This window comes from Prosopis cineraria, unplaced genomic scaffold (genome assembly GCF_029017545.1).
Source record: "Prosopis cineraria cultivar Desert tree isolate PC_DT_omini unplaced genomic scaffold, ASM2901754v1 PC5, whole genome shotgun sequence".
Classification (NCBI taxonomy): domain Eukaryota; kingdom Viridiplantae; phylum Streptophyta; class Magnoliopsida; order Fabales; family Fabaceae; genus Prosopis; species Prosopis cineraria.
The window spans coordinates 36411324-36438164 of NW_026555336.1; the positions used below are offsets into that span (position 1 = coordinate 36411324).

A 26841-nucleotide genomic window follows, 5' to 3' on the forward strand; every position below is an offset into this window, starting at 1 on the left:
TTTGTAATTTGTATTATACATTAATGCTAAAAATTAACATGATTAATTATTTAATTTATAATGCTAAAAACTTGATATTTAATTATTATTAGTGAAATGATATTTTTATTTTTAATAAATTAATTATTTTTTGAATGAAGGAATAAGAGATTAAATTTGAAATAGTATGGTCAAACAATATCCTATTTTTTAAATCCACTTTTTAAAAGTTTTATTATTTTAAGTTGACCCAAAGCACATTCAACAATATCCAAAAAAGACTTTTTAAGTAAAAATTTTAAAAAAGATTGAAAATCTAAAAATAACTGACTTTTGAAAAGTAAAAAAATACCTTCCAGATGTTGAAAATAACAAAACCAAACGGACCTTACGTAATCGAACGATGAAGTGGGGAAAAAAATAGTGGAATACTAAAACGTGATTTCTTTGGGTTGGGCTGATTCAATTCCATAACAAGGCCCACTCAGTGTAACAGTTGGGCCATGAAAGCTCTGCTCAAGCCCTGTCGGCGTAGGAAATGCGAAGCCCACAAGTTGGGAAGACTCGTTGATAAAAATAAAAAGTCTGGGTAAATTACAATTATTATGCTACCAAATGAAAAAAAAATCATATTAAGAGAGATATTCCCTATTTTTATGATGAGTGGCAATTTTTGGGATGTAGGAGTCAGGGAATTAGGGAAATTCATGCCAGCTATTTAATTGAAAATAAAGAAGAAAAAGAAAGAAAGTAGTAACTATTAAGCCTTCTGTTCGACAACATTAATAAAATAAATAAGAGAATCAAAATAATGTCCTAGTTTGCAATATTTCGAAATACAGACATAACTTTTGTCCTTACCAAAAGATTAGGTGATATATTTTTTTTTCAATTCATATTTTTTATTTTTTTTAATATTTTTAATCTCTATAAAGACTGAAAATATTAAAAAAATTATATGAATTAAAAATAAAATTTGATAAAATTATAGAAATAAAAAATTATGTTTTTTCTTTAATTAAGGAGAAAGGGGAAAGTAGTAACTACCAGGCCTTCCCCACAAATATAGCCCTAAATTGCCAAAAAAAAAAATTTACATCGTTTATTTTTATTGTCCAACAACTCAAATTACACCATTGAACAAGGAAAAATATTTAGGTAGACTGGATGTACCATGTTATTTGTAATCTATTCAATTAAAATGTTTCAAGTAATTTAAATAAAATCTTGTATGATATTTTTTAAATTAATTTTATTTTTATAATAGAACATTTTAATATCATAATTAATTTATATTTAATGACATCTAAATGTCATGTTTTTATTGAACATACTATAAATAACGTGGTGCACTTAGTCCACCTAAATATTTCTCTTGAACAAGTTCTTAAGTACAAAATTAGGTGGCACGCCTATATTAATATCATATAGCCCAAGTATTTTATGACTCATAAGTACATATTTTCTATGAATTTTATATTTTATGATATTGATATCAATTATCTATATTAGTAATTATGTAGATAATATTGCGAATTTACATTTTATAATTCCAAATTCTTTTCAAAATCAGTATTAATCGTTGATAACAAAATTTAATTGGATAGTGACATTGGTTTTTAGCATACACAAGAATGTTTTATATTTTCATCGAAAAAAAGAATGTGTTATATAAAGTTTATACTATTATTATAATGATTTAAATATCACAGCTTCTAATTCATTTTAAATAAAGCTACAATAAGTAATTTTATTTATCAACCAGGATTAGTTTAATAGAAGGAATTGATCCCTATAATATAATGAATTAAAGTTCAAATTCTCATTGAAAGAGAGGCATGCTTTTAATATCCACCTTATCTTAAACATAATTGTCTTTAATAAAAAAAATACATACAGTTGTTCACGATTAAAAAAAATGTATTTTTATTTTATTGAAAAATTTCCCTTGTTTTTATCTACTCTCTGCCTGGATACGCATTTTTTGTCGTGCCTTGCAAATTGACATGTTGACATGCATGAAACTGTATGAGAAATTGATTTATTTTTATTTATTTATTTTGCCTGAACTGTCTGAGCCTTGGACACCACACACTCCTTCTATCCTTCTCCATCTCCAATCTCTGTCCGATCCGCATTTTTTCCTCTTATAATTAAAAAAAAACAAAATAGAAGAGATCCTTTTATCATTTATGATAGACATCAAACTCTGAATGAAATCAAATTTTAAAGGACCAAAATGATATTACTTCAATAAAATGGGAAATAAATATCACATCTGATGTGTTATTAAGTTATATTCAATACATTTTTGTATCTACTTTTCTATCGGAAAAATTAAATGTATATCAGACTTTTAATTCGGTCTGTGACTGTGAGATCATCAATCACCACCATTTTGCTGTCGACTTTGAATGGTGGTAATGGACTAGTGGCATTTAACTGTCGTTTTGTGTTCTCCAGCTAGCAAGTTCTTTTTATGGATAAGACGACAATGTATGTATTTTTTTTCCCCCAGATTCAAAGGTTGTTTGAATTTAGTGTATGATACTACAAGCACATAATATATTACTTCAAATAAAATTAACTCAGATAATTCATGGTAATCTACACACACACACACACATCCATTCAAAATTCAAAATGCATATATAGACTGGTGGAATAATTTCCTTAATTTTGATTCGTTAAGGCAGTCTTAAAACACACCACCAAGATATTTGTCACTAACTTGATTGCTGGACGAAACGATGTTAAAACCTCTTCGCCGAAATGAAGCACACAGTAATTCACTGTACTCAGCTATATTGCCTTCATTCCAAGGAAGATAAGACAATAAAGAGGAATCATGATTAATCATAATACAATTCCAGTTAATGCTAATATTATAATTGTAATTTTCTAGGGTGCCATGCAATATTGAAGGCCAATCATTGGTAGGGTTTGATCTGGCTTTGTTGAAAGTCATTGTATTTCTAGATATCCATTAACCAAAAGCTCAATTTTTTTTTGGTTAATTAGATTCATAACAAATATTATATACCTCTCATCTTTTTCAATAATCTTTTTAAATTTGGGTGTGAGACTTGACATTGTTCTCTAATATCACTTTCTACAAATTAAACTAAAACCATCCAATCTTATAATAGATATATGCACCGTTCACAAAATATGTCTTGCTCAGTGACGTTAGACATTTATATACATGGAGATTCCAGCCTTGATTCATGATTGCCTCGCTAGGTTCCATGCACAAAGGCCATATAACAATAAGGATCAGAATATATAAATCAGTTTGGTCGTGACAAAGAAGCAATCAAATTGAGGGTGGATGCGGCTTTCTAATTAATAAAAAATTGAAATAGGTTTTAGTGATTGATCAATTTGAGTAGGTCTAACGTATGGACTATGAATCACCCCCACTTGTCATTTTTTCTACTAAACATGACGCGGTTCTCCCAGCTAATCAAATTCTTTCGTCTCTCTCTCTCTCTCTCTCTCTCTCTCTCTCTCTCTCAGCTACAAGACAAACAAAATTATTGGTTAATTAGCAAAGGGCTGGTTATGGAGATATAATTTAATTCATTCTCTCGCTACTATATTCTTGCCAAGGGTGCGGTTGATGCTTTTGGTTCCAAGCCTTATAATTATGTTGCTTGTTCATTTGGTAGAATTGGTGTGGGCTGATTTTTTGTGGTTTTTAATTTCTGTAATTATGTTGTCTTCTTGTTCTGTTTGTTTTTTTCCCTGTTAGTTCCTTTTAATTATTTGTTTGTACTGACTTTAGGTTTCTGGCTCATAAAAATACTTCTTTCTGTTCAAAAAAAAACCCGCTAACTTCAATTGATTTTTAAAGTTTTGGCTAAAATTTTGAGTTTACTTTAAAGCAATCATGAGTTAGGTTTTATAACCAAAATGTTAATTATAAAACTAAATTTATGCCCTGTGGATGCACGAGAATATTTTAGTTTTTGAAAAAAAAAGTAATAATTATATTTTAAAAGACTTGCATTTTTTATTATCCAACCCCTTCAAAAAATGTATTACATTTTTTTAATAGAGGGAGTATATAAAATTTTTTTGTATATCTAACACCTATTATTTTACTAAAAATTTGTATCCACCATCAATTTTTAGTATAAAATCCTACATTATCTTTCAAAATATAAAGATCTTATTTTTTTTACAACTTATTTAAATTTTTAAAATTTATAAATGTAGTCTCTACTCATATTTTTTTAATGGTGGGTTCTACAGACCACTTTTTTTGAAACCACATTACTTAAATTTTTTAAAAATCAAGTTTATTAAAATATTACATTCCTTCTATTAATTTTAAAATTTCAATTCATACCAAGTTTAAAATATCTGAATATATAAAATTTTATAGTTAAATATGACTCTTAACACTTTTAACTTTCGAATTTATTTAGGTTAGTTTAACTATCCTAAATTATTAAAAAATATTTTATTTTATCTTTTTCTTTATTGAGTCTTCACACTGCATCTTTGAATATTTTTTTGACCGATTTATATATTTATTTTTTAAAAAAAGTTACAAAATAAATACATTTAAGTAATAACAAATTAATTTTTGATAATTTAAATAATTTTTGGACAACAATTATATTTAAATAGGAGTATTTTAGTCTAACATACGTGATTTAATAGTTAGGTGGATGAAAATAAAATCTTAAAAATAAAGGAAGAACTTGTATTTATAACTATCCATGTTAAAAAATATTCATATAGATTTTAAAAAATAGAAGAGAGGCATCAATAATTGAGATAAAAATAGATAAAATATTCTTTCAATTTTCAAGCATAAGTTTCGTATGTACCATACTCATCTGAAAAAAAAAAGTTAAATTCATAATGAATTTAAAAAAATAAAAAAGTTGGATGCCAACGATAATAATTTAAAAAAAAAAAGAAAAAAAGAAAAAGTTGAATGATATTGTAGAACGACAATACCATCCGACGGTGTTTTGTTGATACTAGATAAAAAGAGAAAAAATTGGGGACAGTCCTAAAAAATAACTGTTCATTTACTGTTTATCAGACATTCTAAATTTATATAGATATAGATTCATAATGATACTTCTTTCTATTTTAAAAAATCCACTAACTTCAATTGATTTTTAAAGTTTTAGCTAAAAGTTTGACTTTAATTTAAAGCAATCATGAGTTAGGTTTTATAATCAAAATATTAATTATAAAGCGATAATATATATATAATATTTAAATAAGATAATTGAATCTAGTGTTCACTTTAGACAAGTTTATTATAGTGGGTTCAAATTATGCATACAAAAATTACACCGGGATTAATTGAACTCGATAACATTGAAAGGATAAAGTGTATTTTTATTTTTCTAACTTTATATAAAATTTTAGTTAGGTATTTTAATTTTATAAAATATTTTTTAGTCCTTTGAACCCTACAATTATTAGTTTTAGATGATTATTTTTTACATCAATTATTATTATTTTTTAAAATTTAAACTTAATATGTTAATATTTAAAAATATTTTTTTAATATTTAAAAATTATTTTTTATGATTTTGAATAAAAATAAATAGTAAGCATATTTATTTATTTATCTTTAGACGACGACACAAAAAAGATAATGAATATTTACATGTTTCGGTTCATACTGAAAAAAAAAAAGTCTCCTGCGACAAGAACCGATCAAAGTGATTGACGTTGGGGAATGCATCATTAAAGTTGGAATTAATTAACGTAGGCGCTTTTGTTTTCCAAACAATTAAGTAGTCCTATATAAATAAAAAAGCTAACGAGGATATACTCTTATAATGAAGTGAACTACACAACGGGGCTCAAAACCTCAAAGACTCAGACCCCACCAAAGATAAAGGGACCAAGGGATAATTTTTTTTATCTTTAATTCAGATAATTAAGTGATGAAAGAGCTGGCACTTAGATTTGAATATGTGTTTTATTTTTATTTTATTTTATTTTTATCCTCCGTGATTTAAAAGATTTACTTTACTGCCTCTTATGTATAGCCAGGGATAATAATAATAATAATTAAAAAAAAACTCACTGACCCCACAAATGCACGTTATAGTGTGCACCATATGATTTGTTTTTAAGATTTAGTGATGGTTATGTTTGTCTTTTTGTTTAAGGTAAAGGCTTTACATACAAATGTAATGAATACATCAAAAATCAACGCATAGGATGCTTTAAAATTAAAGTGGCAAATAAAAAGCAATGAACATTATATTAACATAAAAAGGGAACAATCATCATTTCAAAAAAAAAAATTAGAATTGATTAAACTTGTAATAAGAGGCTCCGATAGGAACTTCCTTCGAGATGAAGCACTACATAAAGTATTATTAGTTTATAATTAAAATCGAATTGGGACGTACATTATTGCACATTATAAGCTACTGATTTGTATAAAGAGAAAAATTTATATATTTAATCTTATATATTTAAAGTACTTGTTTTCAATTAAATTGAGACATTTTTATCCATAACAAATTTTTATTATTAATATTATTAATATATTAAAATTTACATATCTTAATTTAATTAAATAAAAATACATTAAATATATAAAGTTAATTATATAAGCCTCGTCCTTGTGTCAGGCACATCTCATGACAAAAGAGATAAATATGAAGTTCAAATGTTCAATTCAGTGGGTAAAAGACAAGCAAGGTTGATGTAAGCGGTGCTAGTAATACCACGGCAGTGTTTAAGGAATAATAAATGTCTTCAGTTTTAAAAATACTCTCATCATCTAAAATTATAAAATATTTTTAAATAAAATTTTACGTATCAATAAAATTTATTAAATATATTTTATAATTTTATTTTTTTAAAATAAAAATTTAAAATTTAAAAAAATATTCATTTAATAGTTCACTGATAAAAAAATAGTAAAAAAAATATATGAAAAAAATAATTTTAAAAAAATATCATTAATAAAATTTTATTTTTATTATAGTGTTTTATATTTTAGACATTAATTTTTTTAAAAAAATATTTTATAATTTAAAATGAAAAAGATATTTTAATTTATCCAACCTCACGATTCGCAAGTTGCATGCATGGCAAACAAAAAAACAAAACAAAACTTGCAATCATGCTCGCGTGTGTGCGCGTGTGTGTGGGGGAGAGAGAGAAATTTTACTTTCTGTCATCAGACAAACGCCTAAAATTTTACTTTCATTTAACAGAGGCTTTGAAGTTGTATTGATATCACCTAATTATATATTATAGATGTGATTCGTCGTTTGTATGCAATGATGACCATATAATCCTCCCTGTGGGTCCTAACTTCACCTTAATCTCCGTGGAATTCAAAATGAGTGGCTGGTAATATTCTAACGGGTGTCAGGAGTTGTAGAAATTTATATTGAATCAAATGCCCTTTTTTACATTTTAAATTCCTTTAACATTATAGTCATATAAAATTTTTATCATTTTAAATATCTTATTATCTTCGTATTGTTATTATAATGCCTTTAAAATTCTCATATCTTTTTTTCATCTTCTATTATCTTTTCTGATCAATTGAAAAATATAAATTAATTTACTATTTTTAATTTTTTATTGTTCTTTTAAATTTTAACTCATTTCTCTTCTCATTTGAAACTGTTTAAACTTTTTAAATAAGAGATTTTAAATAAATGAATTTTAAATTTCAAATTTAAAATATCATATTTTTAATTTAAAATTTAAATTTAAATTTATCAATCTAAACACTACCTGAATTTTTATTTAAAAAAAGAACACCACCCAAAATTAATCAGAGCCTCGGGATTCAAAAATAGAAATCAACAATATAAATAGCCCAATTGAAATGACAACAATCTCAAAAACACATCAATTGCTTTGTTAATTTGTGTGGATAGGTAAAGTTGCTCCCCACCACCCCCTCCCTCCACACACACACAGAGAGAGAGAGAGAGAGAGAGAGAGAGAGAGAGAGAGAGAGAGAGAGAGAGAGAGAGAGAGAGAGAGAGAGAGAGAACGCAATGATGATCAAGGTTACGTCTTGGCTTTTTTTTTTTTTTTGGTGCATTTCTAAAAATCACGTAAAAATTCATGGAGCTCACTGCACGTTCACAAATATAGAAAATAGGACATGGAGTATAAAACAAACATTTTGTAAATATGACTTGGTTGGAGCCATGTGTTTTATTTATTTATATTATCCTTGATTTCAAATGTAAGAGGTTTTTTAACCCAAATCACACGAATTTAAAAAATTAAATTAATTATTTCTAATTAATATGTCGATAGTAATTTGTGATAATTTTTTTAAATACCTCTTCAATTTAACTGGTTGTGATTTTTAATCATTTAAATGTACATGAATCTACCCTTTTTTAAATATTTATTCTTTTTTTGGTAATATTTTTAAATACTTATGCTATTATAAACTATGATGTGAATCGTTATGTTATTGGCTTCCACGCTGACGATATTATACAAAGCAGCATTTAGAAGATACCCAGTCAAGGGGTAAATCAATGATTTGCGCCCTTTCTTAAAAAAATCCAAGTTATTTTCTTTTGTTCAGATGTTAAAAATATAAGATACTTTCAATTTTTAACACGTAATTAATGAGTTTTTTAAAACATTCTCAACGAATAAATTACTCAATCCTTGACTAAAATATCATATTAGATAAAGAAAAGTATAAAAAAATTATATTAATTTAAAAATAATTTACTAATTTATTGAAAGTTATAATTTAATTAAAAATATCTTGCAATTGAGAGGATATAACATATTTATGCAAATTTTGAATTCCGGTTTCAATGCTTATTTATTATATTAGAATGGTTATTGTTTATTTTATACTTTTTAACATAATAAATTATATAATTATTAAAATATATTATATTTTCCATGCAATAGATAAATATGCGTGGTACACAAAATATTTACAAGTTATGCACATTGATAATCACAACAGTTTGAATTAAAAAAGGGCATGGTTAGACCATTTAACCTGTCTTGATTGTCAACTTAGGTTAGCCTACTTTAGCCTGGGAGGTTTTGAAGACTAGAGAAAACTTGAGACTCCAAATGGTTGGAGTATTTTGACATATTTTTAATATACATATATGTATGTAAATAATATTTTTATTTAATTATTTTATCATCTATTCAATTATCGGTTGAGCTATAAAAATCACAACTCGCTGACCTTTTTAATTTATCATCAGGTCCAATTTTTATGGGCTTGTTTGGAATTGATTTTGAGACCAAGATTATGATTTTGTAAAAAATTATCCAAACATCCTGCTAAACTCTATTTGGCTTGTGAAATTTTCTTTTAGAAAAAGCTGAAATTTTTTCTATTTACAAAACTCTATTTTGCTCCTTTTCTTTGTATTACTTATTTACACATTTAAAATTAATTCTTAAGAAATCATCTAAGCATCTTCAATTTATTAAAATCAAATTTTAAAAATTTATTCAAACATCGTCCCGTTCTAGTAATTTATTTTTTTCAATTGAAACCCAAACACACTTTAAAACACTGTTGATGATCACAAGAGCATGAATCTCTCCATAACCGCAGTTAAAAAAAAAATCTAGTAATAACAATGTACAAGACTTCCTCCCCAAAAACTGATGGAAATAAAGAAAAGCTTGAATTAAAAAGAGTTAATTTATAAAGATGTTAAATTTGCAATTCATGAAGAGTAAATGGAAAAAAATAATAATTATGGTATTTATTAAGGAGAGACGGCAAAATTTTCCATAAGGAAAAAATTGTCGGCATTTTTATGACCCCACCTTCACTATTATTGTTTCATTTTCTCAAGTGAATGTAGGGATCATTTTTAGAAATGTAAATGTAATAGCAAGTTATATTATCTATAGGCTATAATTAGTACACCTCATTTACTAAAATTTTTGCAATGCTTGTGCTCATTGAAATCCATATGATATGTCAAAAAAAAAAAAGACAGTGATGTAATTTGATTGAGTATTAAGCCAAAAAAGTCAATTTCAGGGGATTAACTAATGAGATAGAAAAAATGTCAAAGTTGGATATTTAGAGGGAGAGTGGCAATTTGCGGATTCCAGCTTATCCTCATGCAAATCAGAAAAGGAATCAAGTCTTTATTTCCATCCATTCAATTTTCAACAAATAGGATTTCCAGGTAAGTAATAATTGACTACATATACATCCCCTTCTGGCAACTTGTGAAATCTATCAAATTTAGTAAGTAATATAGCAATTGACTACTCGCTCTTTTCTTCTTCTTTTTCCCCCCATTTCCCCTTAAATGAAGATTGTCATAGTTTACTAATTAAAATTCCCAAATTGGCATGCATGAGATAGGTTATTGTTACTTAAATAAGTGGTTAATGTCTTGAATCTCAATTTTTATATATGATCCAATTTAGTTGCAGTGAATTATTCTACAGTACTCTATCACGAATTTTAACTCATTCATATCATAATTCTCGCATACTCCCTTCATGAGTTAGTTACGTTTTCTTTCATTGAAATGATTTACTTATGGGTTACAAGTTACATAATAAACAAAATAACATGAATTTTAGGATTTTTTTTTTTCCTTATGAAATCTGTAAAACACAGTTAGCTTATTTTAAACAGAAAATCCGAAATATCCCATGTTATTGGCACCGCTAACAAGTGCCCGACTTCAACAAGAAGTTTAGTGGAGATAAAATTTGCCTTAGCCATCAATTACCTTTAATTAATCCATTCAATCATTCCATTTGTCCCTTAATCAATAATTAATGTAATTTTTTATTAATTAATAATGGGATTTGTTTGAACATCGCTTCTTATCCTCAAATTCCACAGGCTACCCTACTGTACACGTGCCCACAAGACAAACTTCACGTGCACGGTATGATTGGGTTGTATGCTGCCACGTCAGCTAATTCGGATGTCGTCATCCCCAATCGAACGTTCAATATTGTTGGATCAAAATGCTTGATAATTATTGTTATAATATGTTTGAGGGTGCACAGTAAGAACCACTTTATCCCCCAGGCCGAAGTTACCAGTGCCATCTCAACCGTTCGATGAAGAGTATGGGAAAAAAGCCTCTGCCTGTCTTTAAATGCTGGAGGAAGGTAGTGTCAGCTTGACAGGATTTTCTTTGGTGAGGAGGGTTGATAACTTGAGGGGCGTGATGCAGATGATGAGGGTAGATGGTTAGGGTTTCGATTTCCTCAATTTAGTCATTACGTTGTCACCGGTTTTTGGTTTTGCCAGAAAGAAGCTCTGCTTGTCTAGTTGCTTATTTTTTTGCCCTTTTAATCCTCCGTTATATCATATCTATTTGAGAGAACAGAAAAGTTCAGGTTTTTGGGAGGGAAGTTTGGAGATTTCAGTGACATGAAAGAATACTTCAGGTCTCTGATCATTTAAGCCTGGGCGTTGATGGTTTTTATCCGAAGTCTTCTTTTAACGCTGGGTTTTGATCCTGATCATATTTTTGAGGTCATTAATTTAATTTTTGAGCCCATGGCTGTTATTCTTTGAAGGAAGTGTATAAAGAAAATATTTTTTAGCTTTCTGGTAATGAGAATGGTTACCATGTCAAGGAATCTCTTGTATGAAAACAAATTTTAGTCATTTGAGTTCACCAAATATATATATATATATATTTGCAGTTAGGTTAGATTGTATTGGCGGATGATTGAATTCTGTTTGGTTGAAAATCATTAGGTTTTGGGGGAAAAAAAGGTAAGTAAACCACTGAATCTAGGCTTAGTTTAGATAACTGACTTGGTTTTGGTTGAAGAAATCATTGAATTCTTTCATATCTGAGGAAACGTTGTCAAATCTGCTGCATCCAGTCATTCGTGCTTGAGATTTTTTGAAGATTTGACCTTCAATTTTATAAGCCTCTGTTTCAATTGATCATGGATGCTCTTCCAGTAACGATTCCCAATTCCGCCTCCTAATTTGCGTCTTGCATTCCCCTCATAATCCTTTTGCAATCTTTGGCCTCCGAAAGAGCTTACTCATCGGAACCTTTCAGCTCGGAATCGAACCATGGCCGTCTCTTTAACCCGTTTCTCCTGTTGGCTATGGGGTAGCAAGGAGAAAGAGCCTGTGTCCAATAGTTCTACTCTGAATTCATCTTCTGATTGGGGTTTCTCTCTTAAGGAACGAGAGACTGTGAAATTTCCTTCGGTGAAGGGAACGAAGATCACAGCATCTCACAGGAAGGTTAAACGAAAATGGCAGAGCAGGGAGCAGAGGAGGGTCGACAGGGAGTACGACGTCGTATTGGTGCCATCTGACGGTGGCGTGTGTTTGTCGGGATCAGAATCTGATGACTCGGACTGGTCTATCGGTTGGCTGGAGCCTCACGGCTCGGAGTTTCAGAGCGATGATGAGTCGGATAATAGTTTTGCGGTGTTGGTTCCCTGCTATAGACCTGGCTGCAAGGAGGTGGAGAGTTCAAAAAACGAGCTTTTGAGTGCGATCAAGAATTTCCCAGATGAATTCTCTTCTGGTAAGAGCCAAGCTTGCTTCTTGGAAACAGTAATTTGAAGTCTCATTTCTTGTGATTAACTGTTTGTTTTTTCTTTCGAAGCTAAAACAGCTTTTGTTTTGTTCTGGTGGTTTTTCTTTCTTCTTTAAAATTTTTATGATTTTATTATTTTTGTGGATCTGTAAGTTGGTTTGACCATGCTTTTGTATGATTCTGATGAACAATTCTGTTGTGATTACCAAGATAATTGTTGGATCTGGGACTTTTTGCTTTCCATAGTGAGAAAAACGAAATAGGTCTTTCTTGCTTGGTTAGTAGCTTGAAGCAGCCATAGTAAATGGGTTGTTTTTTTTTTATCAAAACTATTGCACAAGATAAAAGATTCTTTTCCCTTTAACTGTTTTAGATGTGGCGATAAAAAAACTTCATTACCTATCTATTTTTATATTTTACGAAGATGCTTATACACGATAGAGAAAGGTAATCCATTGCAATAACTCAATTATTCTGATTCCTCAATTCCACATCATTCAAGCAGAGTCAAATAATTGCTTCTTTTTGGATTCGTGGCTTGAATTGGATGCTTGAGTTATTTGACCATGGGAAGTGATGTCAACCTAAACTTTTAGGACTGTCAAGTCTGTGTTGAAGAATGAGCACTTGTTTCCCGGCTGCTTGAACTTGTATTGTAATATAACACAGCGTGAACAATTTATCACGCCACTGATCGTGCATGAGCATGATCCATATAAAGGCTTGGACTTTTCAAAAAGAAAACTTGTGAAAAATGGAAACTGATGGCCCTTTTTTTGAAACCTCTTCCTGCAATAAACGAGGCTGATGCGTTTTGCTCCATGATTATGTTGGACACATCTATCAGTTATTCACGAAGTATGCAAATTTTGGCTTGTAATGATCCATCTGTCTTTTTAAGATATGGTTTTGAATGTGGATTTGAATAATGCAGGCAAGAACTATCTGGAACATTGGCTGGCTTCTCTTGAAAATTTTGAAGCTTAGTACTAATGACAAGTGGACCTTTCTGACAAGAACTACCACAAGTAATGAACATTGATGAGAACTATTGCCTCTCCTTCCTAGGATTTAGCATGTTTTGAGAAGATTCAAACCTGTGGCCATTTTGCTGCTGGGGCATGTTAGCTGTCATTGTAGATACCATATTTTATTGTGAATATGTAAATAGAGTAAATGGAAGCAAAATGAGGGAGATAAATAGGCCTAATCTACATGCTTTTAGTAGTGTTTCAGTCTCTCGTGTAAAATGACCGCCCATTTTTCAGCCCTAATGAAGCTCAAATCATTCTGTGTGTGTGTGTGTGTGTGTGTGTGTGTGTGTGTGTGTGTGTGTGTGTGTCTACTGTAATTAGAAGACTATGGAACTGTTTGGTTCCATTATTCTGCAGAATCCATCTGCACTGGTCTTTCCTTTACTTTGGATCTGAACACGCAGTATACAGGCAATGTAATGATTGCAGGGGATTGTCAAGTTGAAGTCTGCACCACAAATGAGGAAAGGTTGGGCATGTGGGGTGAAGCAGGAAGGACCACATCGATGCCGGTTGGTAAGCAGATCACGTAAAGGTTGGTGGGTATTGTTTGCACTTTGCCAGATCGAGAGTGAAATGCGAGCCAAGAGCCATTAGATTACTGTGACTCCTTATCTCGGCCTCTTCTTCATGTGGGTTTGGTTCTCTCGCTTTCTGAGACGGCATCTTCACGATCATCAACCGAAGAAGCCACTCACCAACGAATTTATTCCTCAATTCGATAAGAAATTGACGCCTTCCCTCTTACCCCTTGTCATGAAAAGTCACACACAAGTCCCTCATTCATTGAGGTTCATTCTCATTTCAAGACCTAGGTCCTTTTGGTTACTAAAAAGTGCTGAGAATTATGAATGAAATTGATTGAAAGAAAAAATAAAGATAAAATTAATATTATCAAAAGAAATATGTAAACTACGTTAATAAGAAAAGGGGGTAATTAGTTTGTGCAGTTGGAAATTATGAATCATGAGGTTTTTGAAGAGTACAATAATTTTCACATTTTTAATATATATTAAAAATTTTTATTATATTTATTATGAGGGAAAAAGGTAATTTAATTTATTTTTATTTGATTTTTTTAATCCATTATATTTCCTCTAGTGTAAATTACAAGATACTTTTAAATAAATTCTTATATACTAATAAATTTTATTAATTAAACTTAACTTTATTTTTTTAAAATAAAAATATAAACTTTTAAAATTATCCTTCATTTAATAACTTTAAACTTATATTTAATTAGTATTAAATAGAGAGAGAAAGAGTAATATTAGAATAAATTTACTTAATAAAATATTAAACTTCTCAAAGTGTCTTATAATTTGATACAGCAAATTTACTTCAAAAGTGTCTTATAATTTAAAATAAAGTGAGTATTACATTCCTTTCTAGTAATAAAATAAGACCATAAATATATGCACAGTTGCAGGCTTTTAAGTCCTGGACAAAACCTAATATTAGAAATGACAAGAGCAATGAAAATATGTATGTTTTAACTTAAAATCTCGAAAATCAAATTCATGAGTCTTTCTATTTTATCATATATTATTTATTAAGTTTAATTGAATTAAATCCAACTTAATTTTATTTAATGTAGATTTTTTTATATTAATTTAAGTTCACACACACTTAAATATTCTAATAATAATTAAGCATTTATTTGGTTGAGTAGTTTGCAGAGATAAAAATCGTGAAGTTTGAAAGAGATTGCTTTGAAAAAGTATCTTTTAGTTTTTCTAAAATGTTTAACCTTGATCATCGAAAAATTATTACTTTTAAGATGCGAGTGAAAGTAAATATATTTATTTATTAGTCTCAAATATTAACTACTAAGGGAATGCGAAAAAAAGGAAGAAGGGAAATTTGATGCGATAACAGCAAAAACCGCCTGCAAATGAATTGGGATTGGGTGAACACTGTTTTTTAAAAGAACAAGTGTGGATTCGAGTTCAGGACAACAAAAAGAATGTCAAGCTGAGCCCAGCCCACAAAGAATGGGTGATATTTTTTTTAATAATAATCAATAAAATTTTTTGAAGCACATGTGGTAAATTAATTTTTTTACAAGTATTTAAATTCCAAATTTCTCAAATATGTTTAGCATCTTATGTGAATCCTTAAGTTTCGCTTCCCACCTTTTTCTGTTTGTCTTGCTTTCTTGTTCTTATGCGCGTCGTATTTTTTGAAAAATATAAAAGAAGTCCATATAAAGCAACGACGATGGGATGATGGTTAGGTTATAGGCATATAAACTTTGACTTTAAAGACAGTACGATGAAGTTATGTTGGTTTGGAAGCTTCTTATTATTAGAGTAATCTAATCTTATTCTTTGGACGTTTGATTTATTAGGATTTTACAATAAAGAGCTTTGAAAATGTCCGTCAACCACTAATTAATACGCCAACCGCACACCTTATTGTTCGAGGCATGTTTTGACCCTATTTATTACGGTGGTCTTTTCTTAATCAGCCATCATAGTCTTAGAGGGTAAAAAAATACCAAGTTTCGCATGTTTTGTAAAGAAATATTTTAAATCTTAAAATTATATTGAATTAGCATGCAAGTACTTCTGTGTGTTTTTAATAACACAAATTAATAATTACTAGTATCAATGATGGTTTCCTCAAATAAAAAAAACAAAATTCAATATGCTTGAGTAAATATCAATTATATGTGGCAGTGTGGGGGGTTTTTCGGAATTTAGCGTATATGGTTTTCGCCAGGTGTCACTCCCTGGCTGGTGCAAGCTGGATTTTTCCGATGAAACCAACTCTGTGGGTTGTTTTGTATTATGGAGTGAAAAAAAGAACCATAATATAAAAATTTTCAATTCAACTTTTTATTAGAAAATTATTTCTAACAATACAAACACAACATTTGGAAAAAAGCCTCGTTGGTTCAAACTGGGAGAATATGATACTGGGAATATTACATTCTATGAAATGTCGGCACCTGGGAATATGCAATTGTGGTATTAAAGTCCAAAGTGACTGTCCACTAGCTGGATTATGGGATTTAGTTAATTTCAAATTACTAAAAATTTTAGATAAACATAAAAAGATAAATTAAAAATAATTCATTTCCAATTCCAATAATCTAATATCGTTAATAAATGTCGATCTAGAGAAGGTGGTCCCTTGGCAAACAATGCTTGATTCCGTTTTTTGTTTTTATATTTTTAAAACAATTCTGTAAGGTAGTTTTTTAAAACAAGTTTTGAAAAATAAAAGGTGAAAAAAATATGTTTGAATCATTATTCTGAAAAACATATCTTAAGTGGTGAAATAAATGGTGAAAAAATTATTTATTTTATTAACATAATTATCATTTATAAAAAACATGATATTTCATGTGTTTTCTTTAGTTTTGTAAATATCAAAGTAACAAAATATCAAGAAAGATGTTTTGATTTTTTTAGTTTTTATTTTGAATTTTTTATTTTTTTAAAAATGGATATCAGAAAACATATTGTCACACTATTTTTTTTGGCTTTTTTTTTTTTTTAAAGTACTGAAACATGTTATCTAACAGGTCAATATTTCTAAGGTTAAATGACATTTACTTTTTAAAACTATTTTACAAGAGCACTAATTATCTTAAACTATTTATTAGAGCAATGTTGCCTATCAAGTATAAAAAACTATTACAATATCAACTGGAGAAATTGGCGCATTTACTTCTTTTTAACATCAAAACATTTGATATTGTGTATAAAGTGTCACGTACAACTTGAACTAATAATCAACTGGTAATGTTGTCACAAATTTTACACACACACACACACACACAGAGACTTGTTAACCAGACGGTTATCGATAACAAAATTTCTCAACCTATAGTAATGGTTAGCATCTAAATATAATGCACATGTTTTAGTTAAAAAAAAATAGGAGGAAGAAATCGATATTATTTGACCCTCCAACTAAACATTGCATGCTAAATCATGAACAGGTATAAACTCATAATCTTTTAGAAATAAGAGATGGCTAAACCTTTGAGATACGTAAAATTAAACTGGATTTTAATGAAAAGGAAGGAGGAGGAGCAAAGAAGGTTCATTGGAATTTTAGAATAAAACGAAAACAATAAAGGTATGGTGGTGTGGGAGCCTAAAATGAAATTGATGTATGATATTATGATCAATTAATGAGTAAGATTTAAGTATATACTTAATTATATTTTTTGAAAGACTAGAATATTAGATAAAGCGTGGCCGCGGCCACGGCCTGCAGGGTCGGTTTGTAAAAGCAACAGAAGGGAAAGGTGCTTTCTGCTTTGCCGGTTGATCTGGAAGGAGTTTGCTGTCGCTGGCACGTGGGTCATCATGTTTATTTTGCGTGCGAAATTTGTAATTCAACACTCATCACATCACTTTTTCTTTTGCATTAGACATATTCGCAAACTCATAACGATGCAGTCAATTTTTGGTTTGCATGAGAGGTTGATATATAATGATATAATAGGACTTGACAACTCAACCATTCCCACCATTGGGATAACAAACAATGTATGAACAGAAAAGGCTTATATGTGTAATACAATAACAATATACGCGAAGCTTTTTTGTTGTTGTTTTGGCTGCAACGCTTTTTTCAGAAAGGAAGGTTCGCACAATAAATTCGGCCGAGATTTGCTCCCCTCCATCATCCTCATAATTTGCACCAAGTTTCTTACTTGCACGTTCTCTCTCTCTCCCTCTCCCTCTCTCTGTCTCTTCTCTGTTTGATTTAATCTCTTTCCAATCTTTCAGTCATGTCATGGAATCCACGTCGTCTTCTTTAATTAGGCAGATTAACAGGAACAGAGCTTCCTTGTTCTTGCTTCGCTCAACAAGATCCCTGTTGCAGCAAATATAAGGGGAGGAGGAAGAAGAAGAAGGAGAAACCAATATGTTGCATAGAGCAGCAAACAATGCATATTCATGGTGGTGGGCCAGCCACATCAGAACAAAGCAATCAAAATGGCTGGAGCAAAACCTTCAAGGTCAGGATTTTTCTGTGTTTCTTTCTCTGAAAGAAAAAGGACGCCTTCAACTTTCTGACATCTATCTTTTCTGGTTTGTTTGATCCATAAAGCATTCTCTATTGCAATAACCAAGAGTATTGACCTTCTGTCTAAATTCATTTAAGAAATGCATGGCTAACTATTTGAACATTGAATAAGCTCTAAATGGAGTAATGGACTATTTATTTAATGAAACTTTCACCTATTTTTGCTTCACATGTAACATAACTGGGCACAAAAACTTTCACTTCTGCTTGGTATTGATATAAGAAGTTTTCACTTCCTTAAAGTTGATAGAGAGGTTTCTTGCAATGCTAGAGGATTTTTTAAGAGATATTTGAGAAATCCTGAGATATACTTCTTGTAGCCAGCCAGAGTAACAAGTTAACAAAAAAATCATTAAAAGAATGGGTGTGTTAGTGTCAAGATACTTTTGTACGAAATACCTGCTTGGGTGATTTTTCATTAGCTTCTTGTACAGTCAGCTAGTGAATTTTCTGAGATATTTAACATAAGCTTGGTGTAATGTAATGGTTTTTTAATGCAATTTAGAATAGAGATGGCGTCTTAATTAGAAAATCACAATTCACACCCACTTCACCAATGGCCTTCATTCCAATCTAGAAGTGACACAAATAGCTTGAGGAAACTGACAAGAGTTCGATAAACATGCAGATATGGAGGAAAAAGTGCAGAATGTTCTGAAACTTATAGAAGAAGATGGGGATTCCTTTGCAAGGAGAGCAGAAATGTATTACAAAAAGAGGCCAGAACTGATATACTTTGTGGAAGAATCATATCGAGCTTACCGAGCTTTAGCTGAACGATATGATCACATATCAACTGAGTTGCAAAATGCAAACACCACCATTGCTTCTGTCTGCCCAGATCAAGTCACCTTCATGGAGGATGATGATGATGAAGCATCACCAATGTCACCAAGGGTCCCCAGAAAACTACCAGAAGGTTTCAAACCACCAAGCATCCCAAAGCCTCCGGTTAAAGATTTTAAAAGTGCAAATGTAGCAGCACCGAAGAAGTTGTATTCCAAGAAGACATCCACTGCAGAAGCTAATGCCAGAGCTCCTAAATCTGGACTGAGCAAAAAGGAGGCACTTGAAGAGGTTGACAAGCTTCAGAAACAGATTCTGGGACTGCAAACTGTGAAAGAGTTTGTAAAGAGCTCTTATGATAATGCCATTGCAACGTACTGGGAAACTGAGGAGCAGATCAATGAGTTACAAGAGAGAGTTTTCAGTTTACAAGATGAGCTTGGTGAAGTTACTGTTATTGATGACAATGAAGCTCGTCGTTTGATGGCAGAAGCAGCTCTTAAATCATGCCAAGAGACATTGTCACAGCTGCAAGAGAAGCAGGAAAAAGCAATTAATGAAACCAGGATAGAGTCCAAAAAAATACAGGAAATCAAGAAGAAGTTCGAGTCACTCAAGGATGACTTTCAATATAGTCCGATTAATCAGACAGAGCCAAGGACCAAAAGAGATGAAAAAGAAGTAGAAGAAACAAAAGGCTTGGATGACGAAGGGAGAATGACACAGCAGAGACAGGACCTGCGGATTTTACAAGGGAAGATAAAAGAACACTTCGAGGCTGGGTCCCATTCATCTCTCAGTGTGACAGAAATGGCACAGAAGATCGATGAGCTTGTGAATAAAGTAGTAAGCTTAGAAACTGCAGTTTCATCCCAGACTGCTCTGGTGACGAGATTAAGAACAGAAGCTGATGAACTTCAATCACAGATTCAAGCTTTGGAAAATGACAAGGCAAATTTAATCGATGACAAAAATAACTTGAACAACCAGCTGAGAAAAATGGAAGAAAAGATGCATGGAGTACATGATCTAAACCAAATTGTCGAAAGCCAGCATATGAATCTCCAAACCCATTTTACTGAAGCACATTGTAATCTTGATCATCTCTCAGAGAAAGTCCAAAATTTTCAATCAAATGATGCAGAGGACACAGATTGTTCTGAGAGAGAAAGGAAATCATTAGGTGATGCCGAACCAACGCATGAGGTTAAAGGAGAAGATGCACTGAATCAAGACAATGTCTTATTGCAAGATGTAAATTTGGATAAGAAGCATGAAGTCACCGATTTAGAAGAAGATGAAGTGAAGTCACTCAATGGTTCTATAGAGGATGGTGTGAAGACAGAAAACAGGCTTATGGCAGCTGGTTCATTCAATGGTGATGTCAAATCAGATAAGGAGCTTAAGGTTACAATTACACATATAATGGACGAGGCACATCCAGTGGTAAACAAAATGCCAAGTGAGATGAAAGAGCAGGATGGAAATGTTAATCTCAACAATGGTGAAGAAAAAGCTAGAGATACTCTGAGCGATGATACTGAAAAGATGGCAGAAAGTTCTTCAGACAGCTTTGTAAACCAGCAGGAGATTGATGCAAAGTCAGATCAGGGGCTTAAGGTTACAATAACAAATATAACAGAAGAGGTGCATCAAGAGGAAAACAGATTGCCAAGCGAGCTGAAAGAGCAGGAGGGAACTGTTAATCTTGACAACGGTGATGAAAAAGCTAGAGATACTCTGAGCACTAGTGCTGGAACAATAGCAGAAAGCTCTCCTGACAGCTTAAAAAAACAGCAAGAGATTGATGCTAAACCAGAGTCATTGGATACACATAATTCTCTCAAATTTGAAGCCCAGGAACAGGCAACAGCACAAGAAGATGAACCAAACTGGCAGAAACTATTTATGGATGGACTACAGGATAAAGAGAGAGTTTTACTAGCAGAATATACAAATACTCTTCGGAATTTCAAAGATGTGAAAAAGAAGCTCACTGAGCTGGGGAAGAAAAATCAAGACAGTGACTTTGATACATCCTTGCAGTTGCAGGAACTAAAGCGTGCTATTGCTTCAAAAGATGAAGAAATTAGATATCTGCGTCAGAAACTGGATCTCCTGCAGAAAAGCTTGAAAGGAAATGAGGAATTGATGAAGCTAAATTTACCAATGCCAGCAGAAAACATTGATGAAATCTTAAAAATTGAGGCATCTGACGGTACCTCAGCCATAGAAGAGAAGTTCCGGATGAGCATTGATAAACTTCTAGAGGAGAACTTAGAATTCTGGTTAAAATTTAGCACTATTTTCACCGAGATACAGAAATTCGATACCACCATCAAAGATCTAGCAACCGAAGCATCAAAACTTGGCGAAATATTGAAGGCTTCAGAGGGCAGTACTAACGCAAAATATTCTCTAAAATCAGATGCACGACCAATTTACAAACACCTTGAAGAAATCCGGACGGAACTAACAGTCTGGTTGGGAAAAAGCGCATTACTGAAGGAGGAACTGAAATACAGGTTCTCATCCTTGTGTGACATCCAAGAAGAGATAACAGTGGCACTGAAAGCCAGTGCTGAAGATGACGAATTCAAGTTTACGAGCTTTCAAGCGGCCAAGTTCCAAGGTGAGATTTTGAACATGAAACAAGAAAACAACAGGGTTGCAGATGAGCTTCAAGCAGGTCGAGACCATGTAACGACTCTCCAACTTGAAGTTGAGAAGGTGCTTGCGAAATTGAATGAACAGTTTGGGCTCTCGACCACAAATGGACCCCAAGCTTCCCATTTGAGAAGTCTGAATTCTCGGACCCGGGTTCCTCTAAGGTCATTCATCTTTGGTGATAATCCGAAGAAACAAAAACCATCAATCTTTTCCTTCATGGCCCTTGGAATGCATAGGAAGTATCGTTCAAGACCAAAGACCCCCATGTAAACTAGCCCTGATTGTTTCTTTTTCTCTTTTCGTTGTCTTTTCCTCGCTCGTAATTTTTTTTAAATGTTTCGTTAGGCAGCGAATGTGAGTTAGAGTGCCCCGCTAAACCTTACTTGCCAGCTATACATTGGTTTGAGCTTGCAGTTACACGCACTAAAATATGGGTGTCGGGATTTTACTTTGTATTTTGATCATTTTATTTTCACATGTATCGATGATTCATTGTTTTCAAATGTTGTCTCCTGAAAAGCAAACTGCCCGTGAACGATATGTTATGACACTAAAGCTGAATCAAGACTCAGCTCCTACTTAACAGTTAACACACAGCATGAAAATGTCCTGGAGTTTGAAGGCTGCAAGAGCATTGGCAAGTTAGAGGCATTTTTTTTTTTTAACTGAAAAGTTAGAGGCGTTTAAAGGCAAAATCTGACGGATCATCCCTCATTTTATATAAGTGCATATCCGGTTTGTTGGACCTGGTTCCTTCTGACATGCATAGGTGATCATAACCTTGCCTTGAGCATAAACAAAAAGTTGGGGCAAACAAACAAGAGGCAAGGAAGATAAAAAAGTTGACAGGGATGAGAAATCTTCCTGAAGTTTTGCTATCATTTCAATTTTTTATAAAATAACAAATCATTTCATGATTTTAAAGTGGTTAATTTTTTCCGAGGAAGAAGAAAAATGAGACTTTTCTAAAGCTACGAGAAAAACTTTGCAGACAACTATAATTCCAATCCGTGTAAAATATATATGTGAGATAAAAAAAAAAATAGGGCAATACCATGTGAAGCATTATAGCAGCTGGCAGTTGAAACTTAGCATTAGGACAATAAAAGTGGACAGATAAAAGTCTGATTAACTTGACAAGCGCCCCTAATAGTACTCGACAACAAGAAACAGCCACAATTTTGAAGCCTTAAGTATGCCCACGAAAGACCATTCGATGTGATGAGATTAATTCTCCTTAAGCTCACTTGAACGATACATCTGATACTATCTTGGCTCCCCTTCCCCTGGCCATGTAAAGGCCAATATGATGCAGCAGCTCCTGTCAAAAAGGAAAAAAAAATTAAGAATAGACAGGTTAAAATATCATACAAACAAGGGGCCCATAAAAAAACATCGATGGCAGCATTAACTTGTAAATAATATAAGGTGAAATTTACAGGCCCAAAGTGGGTCTGATCCTCTCTGAACCCCGCGCATAGAGCTTAATCTACCGGGCTGTTCCTTCATAGGAGAGGAAGGGTCAGGGGAAAAAATGGAACTAGTTCATTGCAGGGGGATTTTCTAAGCTAGAAATCTAGAATAGTATATTCAAGACCTCCAGCCATTTAAATAGTCTATATCCTGTGCTTCTTCTTGGTAACCCATTTATACTTCTTACTCCGGTCCAGCACCAGTTTTTATTTCAGATAACTCAACTAAGCAACATTGAAGTCGCTAAGTCCTAAATGGTAAATTTAAATAACCAGCATCAGAAGGGCAGAGCATAATTGTGTGTTTAGAGGCTCAAAGTAATCAAGGCATTGTTTCAGTCAAAGTTGTATTTATGATAACTATGTAATTTATCACAACCAAACTTCAACTCAACGACCTGCGGATGAGCTATCACATCGTTGTTAATTCTGGCCATATGAACTGGAATATCATATGTAGCACAAGCATGGGAATAGACAATCACATCGTCCAGAGGAGAAAGAAGACGCCGATTTCTAGCAGACAGAGCTGAACAGGCAAAATCCAGTACACATATATCCGTACATATCCCAACGACCAAAATCTGTGAAGGACAAACAATGCAAAACAACAAATCAGGCCAACAATCTTGGAATTGAAATGAAATCAAGTCAAGACAGACTCACAACCATGTTAATTGTTGATGGAAATGTTTACTTGTTTTATCTGATGATTTTTCACCCAATCAATGAAAACGTTACGGCCATCTTCCTCAATTGAACCAAGGAATCCATCGACGCAATCTTTGCACCTGACTGTTGCATTTGGTTCATTTTCCAACCACAGCAGTTCTGCAATTGAGGGAAAATAAAATTGATAAAGGAGAAATTCACATGTATATATCATCAGTCCGAGTGACGAACAATACCAGGAACCAATTTTGCTTCCTCTGTTCCGGCAATACAGTGAGGAGGATAAGGAGGCTCAGGAATATCCCGGTGATGGGTATCAAGAAAGGCAAAAATAGGCCATTTCTTTTCAGCGAATACTCTTGAGAGCCTCACTGATTCATCTACCATCCTAGAAATTTGTCTGTTTGGTTGCCTTGGGGCCTATAGAATGCCAAAATAGGAAAGAGCATTTCAGTCATTGACAAAATAATGAATTCGTGTCTCAGTCCAATTAACAAACATGAAACAAGCTAAATTCAAGTACGCAATTAGATTAAAAAAAAAAACGATCGAGTGAATCATATGAAAGTAAACCGCAAGGAGCACCGAAAACAGTTTATGGAGGTCAGCTTACCAGATTCCCAGCTCCAACGGTGCAGAAGCCATTGACAACATCAACGAGGACGAGACCTGTTTTGATATCGCCAGACAAAATAAGAGGTTGTTGATCCACCGGGAGTTCCTCCTTTAACAAATCAATCGTCTGAGAAACCATTCTCCCTCTTCTCTCTTTCCGTGAAAATAAAAATAGGAAATACAAATGAAACCTGGAAGAATCCAAATCGAGACAGTGTTGCCGGATTGACGAACAGGGACTAATATTTTACTGGCCGAGCATTCGCTTTGGTTCAGTTTTTCCACGCGCTCTCTGTCATATATTACTATCGAATTGTCAGAAGAAGGTAAGTCAAGGAACAGGAAGAATCAACCGAAATCCCAGTCAACACTAACGCAAAGCGAGAAATGCCAAGAAAACGCTCGTATCTGCCCAGCCCAAGCCAAAAATGTCCACTAAAACCTTGTCGACCGTGACGGGCTGACGGCGATAGAAAAATAGTAAATTATGCTTATTTTTTTTAAGATTATTATATATAGATTGTTTTTTTTTTGTGCCAACATCATTATATATAGATTAAAAAAAATACAATAAGCAATAAATTTATAAAAATATGATATATTTTATTATATTTATCTCTCAATACTAAAAAAACCATTAATGTAAAAAAAGTAGTAAATTACTTCAAAAATGAAATAAAAAAATGTTATTAAATACTGTTTTAAAATTCTTAAAAACAGTAAAAAAAACATGTACCATGGAACAAATTTTGTGGTGCCCATGACATAGTTAGAATGGAATAGAGTAATGAATGAAGATAGGCTGAAAAATAAGTGATTGAAGTTAGGCTGTGCTTTTAAACCAAAAAACAAAATCAATACAACAAGGCCTAAACCCAATGTTGAAACTTGACAGGAACAGCGGAAGTAGGCCTGATTGTTGGGTGGATAGTGTTGTTCGCATTCAGCACGCAAAAGGTGGCATTGCAATGTTGGGCCTAGAAATTGGACTTGTGGGATCCAATTTCGAACTGGATATACATTCACTAATCAAATTTACTTTAATTGGCTACATTTTTGCTTGGAATGTGAGGAACACCAAAACTTTATATTTTACTTTTTCTATTTTTGGCAAAGAAAATTTTATACTTATATTTTACTTGATGCATTTTTTATATTTTATGCATGAAATTTAAGTAATAAATCAATCGCATAACTCATTCCATTCTTCTTCTTATTAAAAAAATGACAAGTTATATCATAACTATTGAACTATATAATTTATAGTAAATCAATTGCATGATTTAAGGAATATATAGATGTCAGGTGAGTCGAGTATGGGATAGAGTTTCAGAAATTAATCGCATGGTTTAAGATTAAAAAATACAATTTATTCGTGGAGAGCATTTTTTACACCTTTTTTTTTTTTTAGCAAAGAGGATTTTTTACACCTACTCGTGGTAGTTTTGTTTTAAGTGACTAGACTTGTGTCTGTCTGGGAGTCAACGGTCCAGATTCATCGGTAGGCCGTTTATGGTGTGAGAAAGGAGCAATCGTCTTTCCGTTTCTTCCCTCCGAAGGTGCCTCCGATCTGATCGATCGATCGATCGCCAAGGTCCGTCAGCATGTGTTACGGCCACCAGCGATCCTTATCTAGAGACAACACCAACACCCCTACCACCGGCAGGTTGCCCGCCCGCAACTTCTCCGTCGTTGAAAACCTCCGGAATCGGCTTGCGGAGACGGAGGCGCGTCTTGCGCGTGCCAGAGCTCGTGAGGCCGAGCTCAGCTGCCGCCTCGAGGAAATGAAGCGATTAGTCTCCGTCATGGAGATCCTCGAGGACTACCTCAAACGCCGGTTCCGGGAGACACAGGGGCAGGTGGCACGCCTCTTGTCTTCTTCATCGCGAACATAGAAGAATTTCGCTTGTCAATCATGCCTATACTATGATTTCCCATTTTCATGTTCTCTCTTCCTGCTTTTGTCTATTGCAATGTAAATGCTGGTTGTGGTGTTGTTTATGATAATTAAGGTTACTTCTATCAATCTCATAGATCTTCAAA

The 26841-nt window shown here is 32.4% G+C and overlaps 4 protein-coding genes and 1 long non-coding RNA gene across 8 annotated transcripts; 3 read left to right on the plus strand and 2 right to left on the minus strand.

The window, feature by feature from the left end:
- Positions 1 to 11094: 11094 nt before the first annotated feature.
- Positions 11095 to 13794, plus strand: LOC129311549 (uncharacterized). The gene is made up of 2 exons (XM_054953888.1): positions 11095 to 12485; positions 13432 to 13794. The coding sequence occupies exons 1-2, from the start codon at positions 12020 to 12022 to the stop codon at positions 13482 to 13484; spliced, it is 519 nt and encodes a 172-aa protein (XP_054809863.1). The 5' UTR covers positions 11095 to 12019; the 3' UTR covers positions 13485 to 13794.
- A 4228-nt stretch (positions 13795 to 18022) lies between these two features.
- Positions 18023 to 21731, minus strand: LOC129310357 (uncharacterized). Of its 3 annotated transcripts, none has more exons than XR_008593097.1 (4): positions 21592 to 21731; positions 21367 to 21487; positions 19346 to 19897; positions 18023 to 18370 (listed from the first exon to the last, which is right to left on the minus strand). It is a non-coding gene; the product is annotated as an uncharacterized LOC129310357 (long non-coding RNA). The 3 variants fall into 3 exon arrangements; XR_008593096.1 differs by having other exon boundaries at positions 21367 to 21498; positions 21592 to 21720; XR_008593098.1 differs by lacking the exon at positions 21367 to 21487 and having other exon boundaries at positions 21592 to 21726.
- LOC129310353 (protein NETWORKED 2D) lies at positions 18366 to 22542 on the plus strand. Its single transcript, XM_054952174.1, has 2 exons — positions 18366 to 18515; positions 19212 to 22542. The coding sequence occupies exons 1-2, from the start codon at positions 18422 to 18424 to the stop codon at positions 22307 to 22309; spliced, it is 3192 nt and encodes a 1063-aa protein (XP_054808149.1). The 5' UTR covers positions 18366 to 18421; the 3' UTR covers positions 22310 to 22542.
- Positions 22543 to 23029: 487 nt separating this feature from the next.
- On the minus strand, positions 23030 to 25196 carry LOC129310354 (nicotinamidase 1-like). 2 transcript variants are annotated; one of them, XM_054952176.1, is made up of 6 exons: positions 24990 to 25194; positions 24797 to 24907; positions 24420 to 24603; positions 24209 to 24342; positions 23910 to 24095; positions 23098 to 23360 (listed from the first exon to the last, which is right to left on the minus strand). In XM_054952176.1, the coding sequence occupies exons 3-6, from the start codon at positions 24568 to 24570 to the stop codon at positions 23283 to 23285; spliced, it is 549 nt and encodes a 182-aa protein (XP_054808151.1). In that variant the 5' UTR covers positions 24571 to 24603; positions 24797 to 24907; positions 24990 to 25194; the 3' UTR covers positions 23098 to 23282. The 2 variants fall into 2 exon arrangements, with proteins under 2 accessions (XP_054808150.1, XP_054808151.1); XM_054952175.1 differs by having other exon boundaries at positions 23030 to 23360; positions 24797 to 25196.
- Positions 25197 to 26265: 1069 nt separating this feature from the next.
- Positions 26266 to 26841, plus strand: LOC129310356 (protein SKIP34). The gene has a single exon (XM_054952177.1). The coding sequence runs from the start codon at positions 26403 to 26405 to the stop codon at positions 26691 to 26693; it is 291 nt and encodes a 96-aa protein (XP_054808152.1). The 5' UTR covers positions 26266 to 26402; the 3' UTR covers positions 26694 to 26841.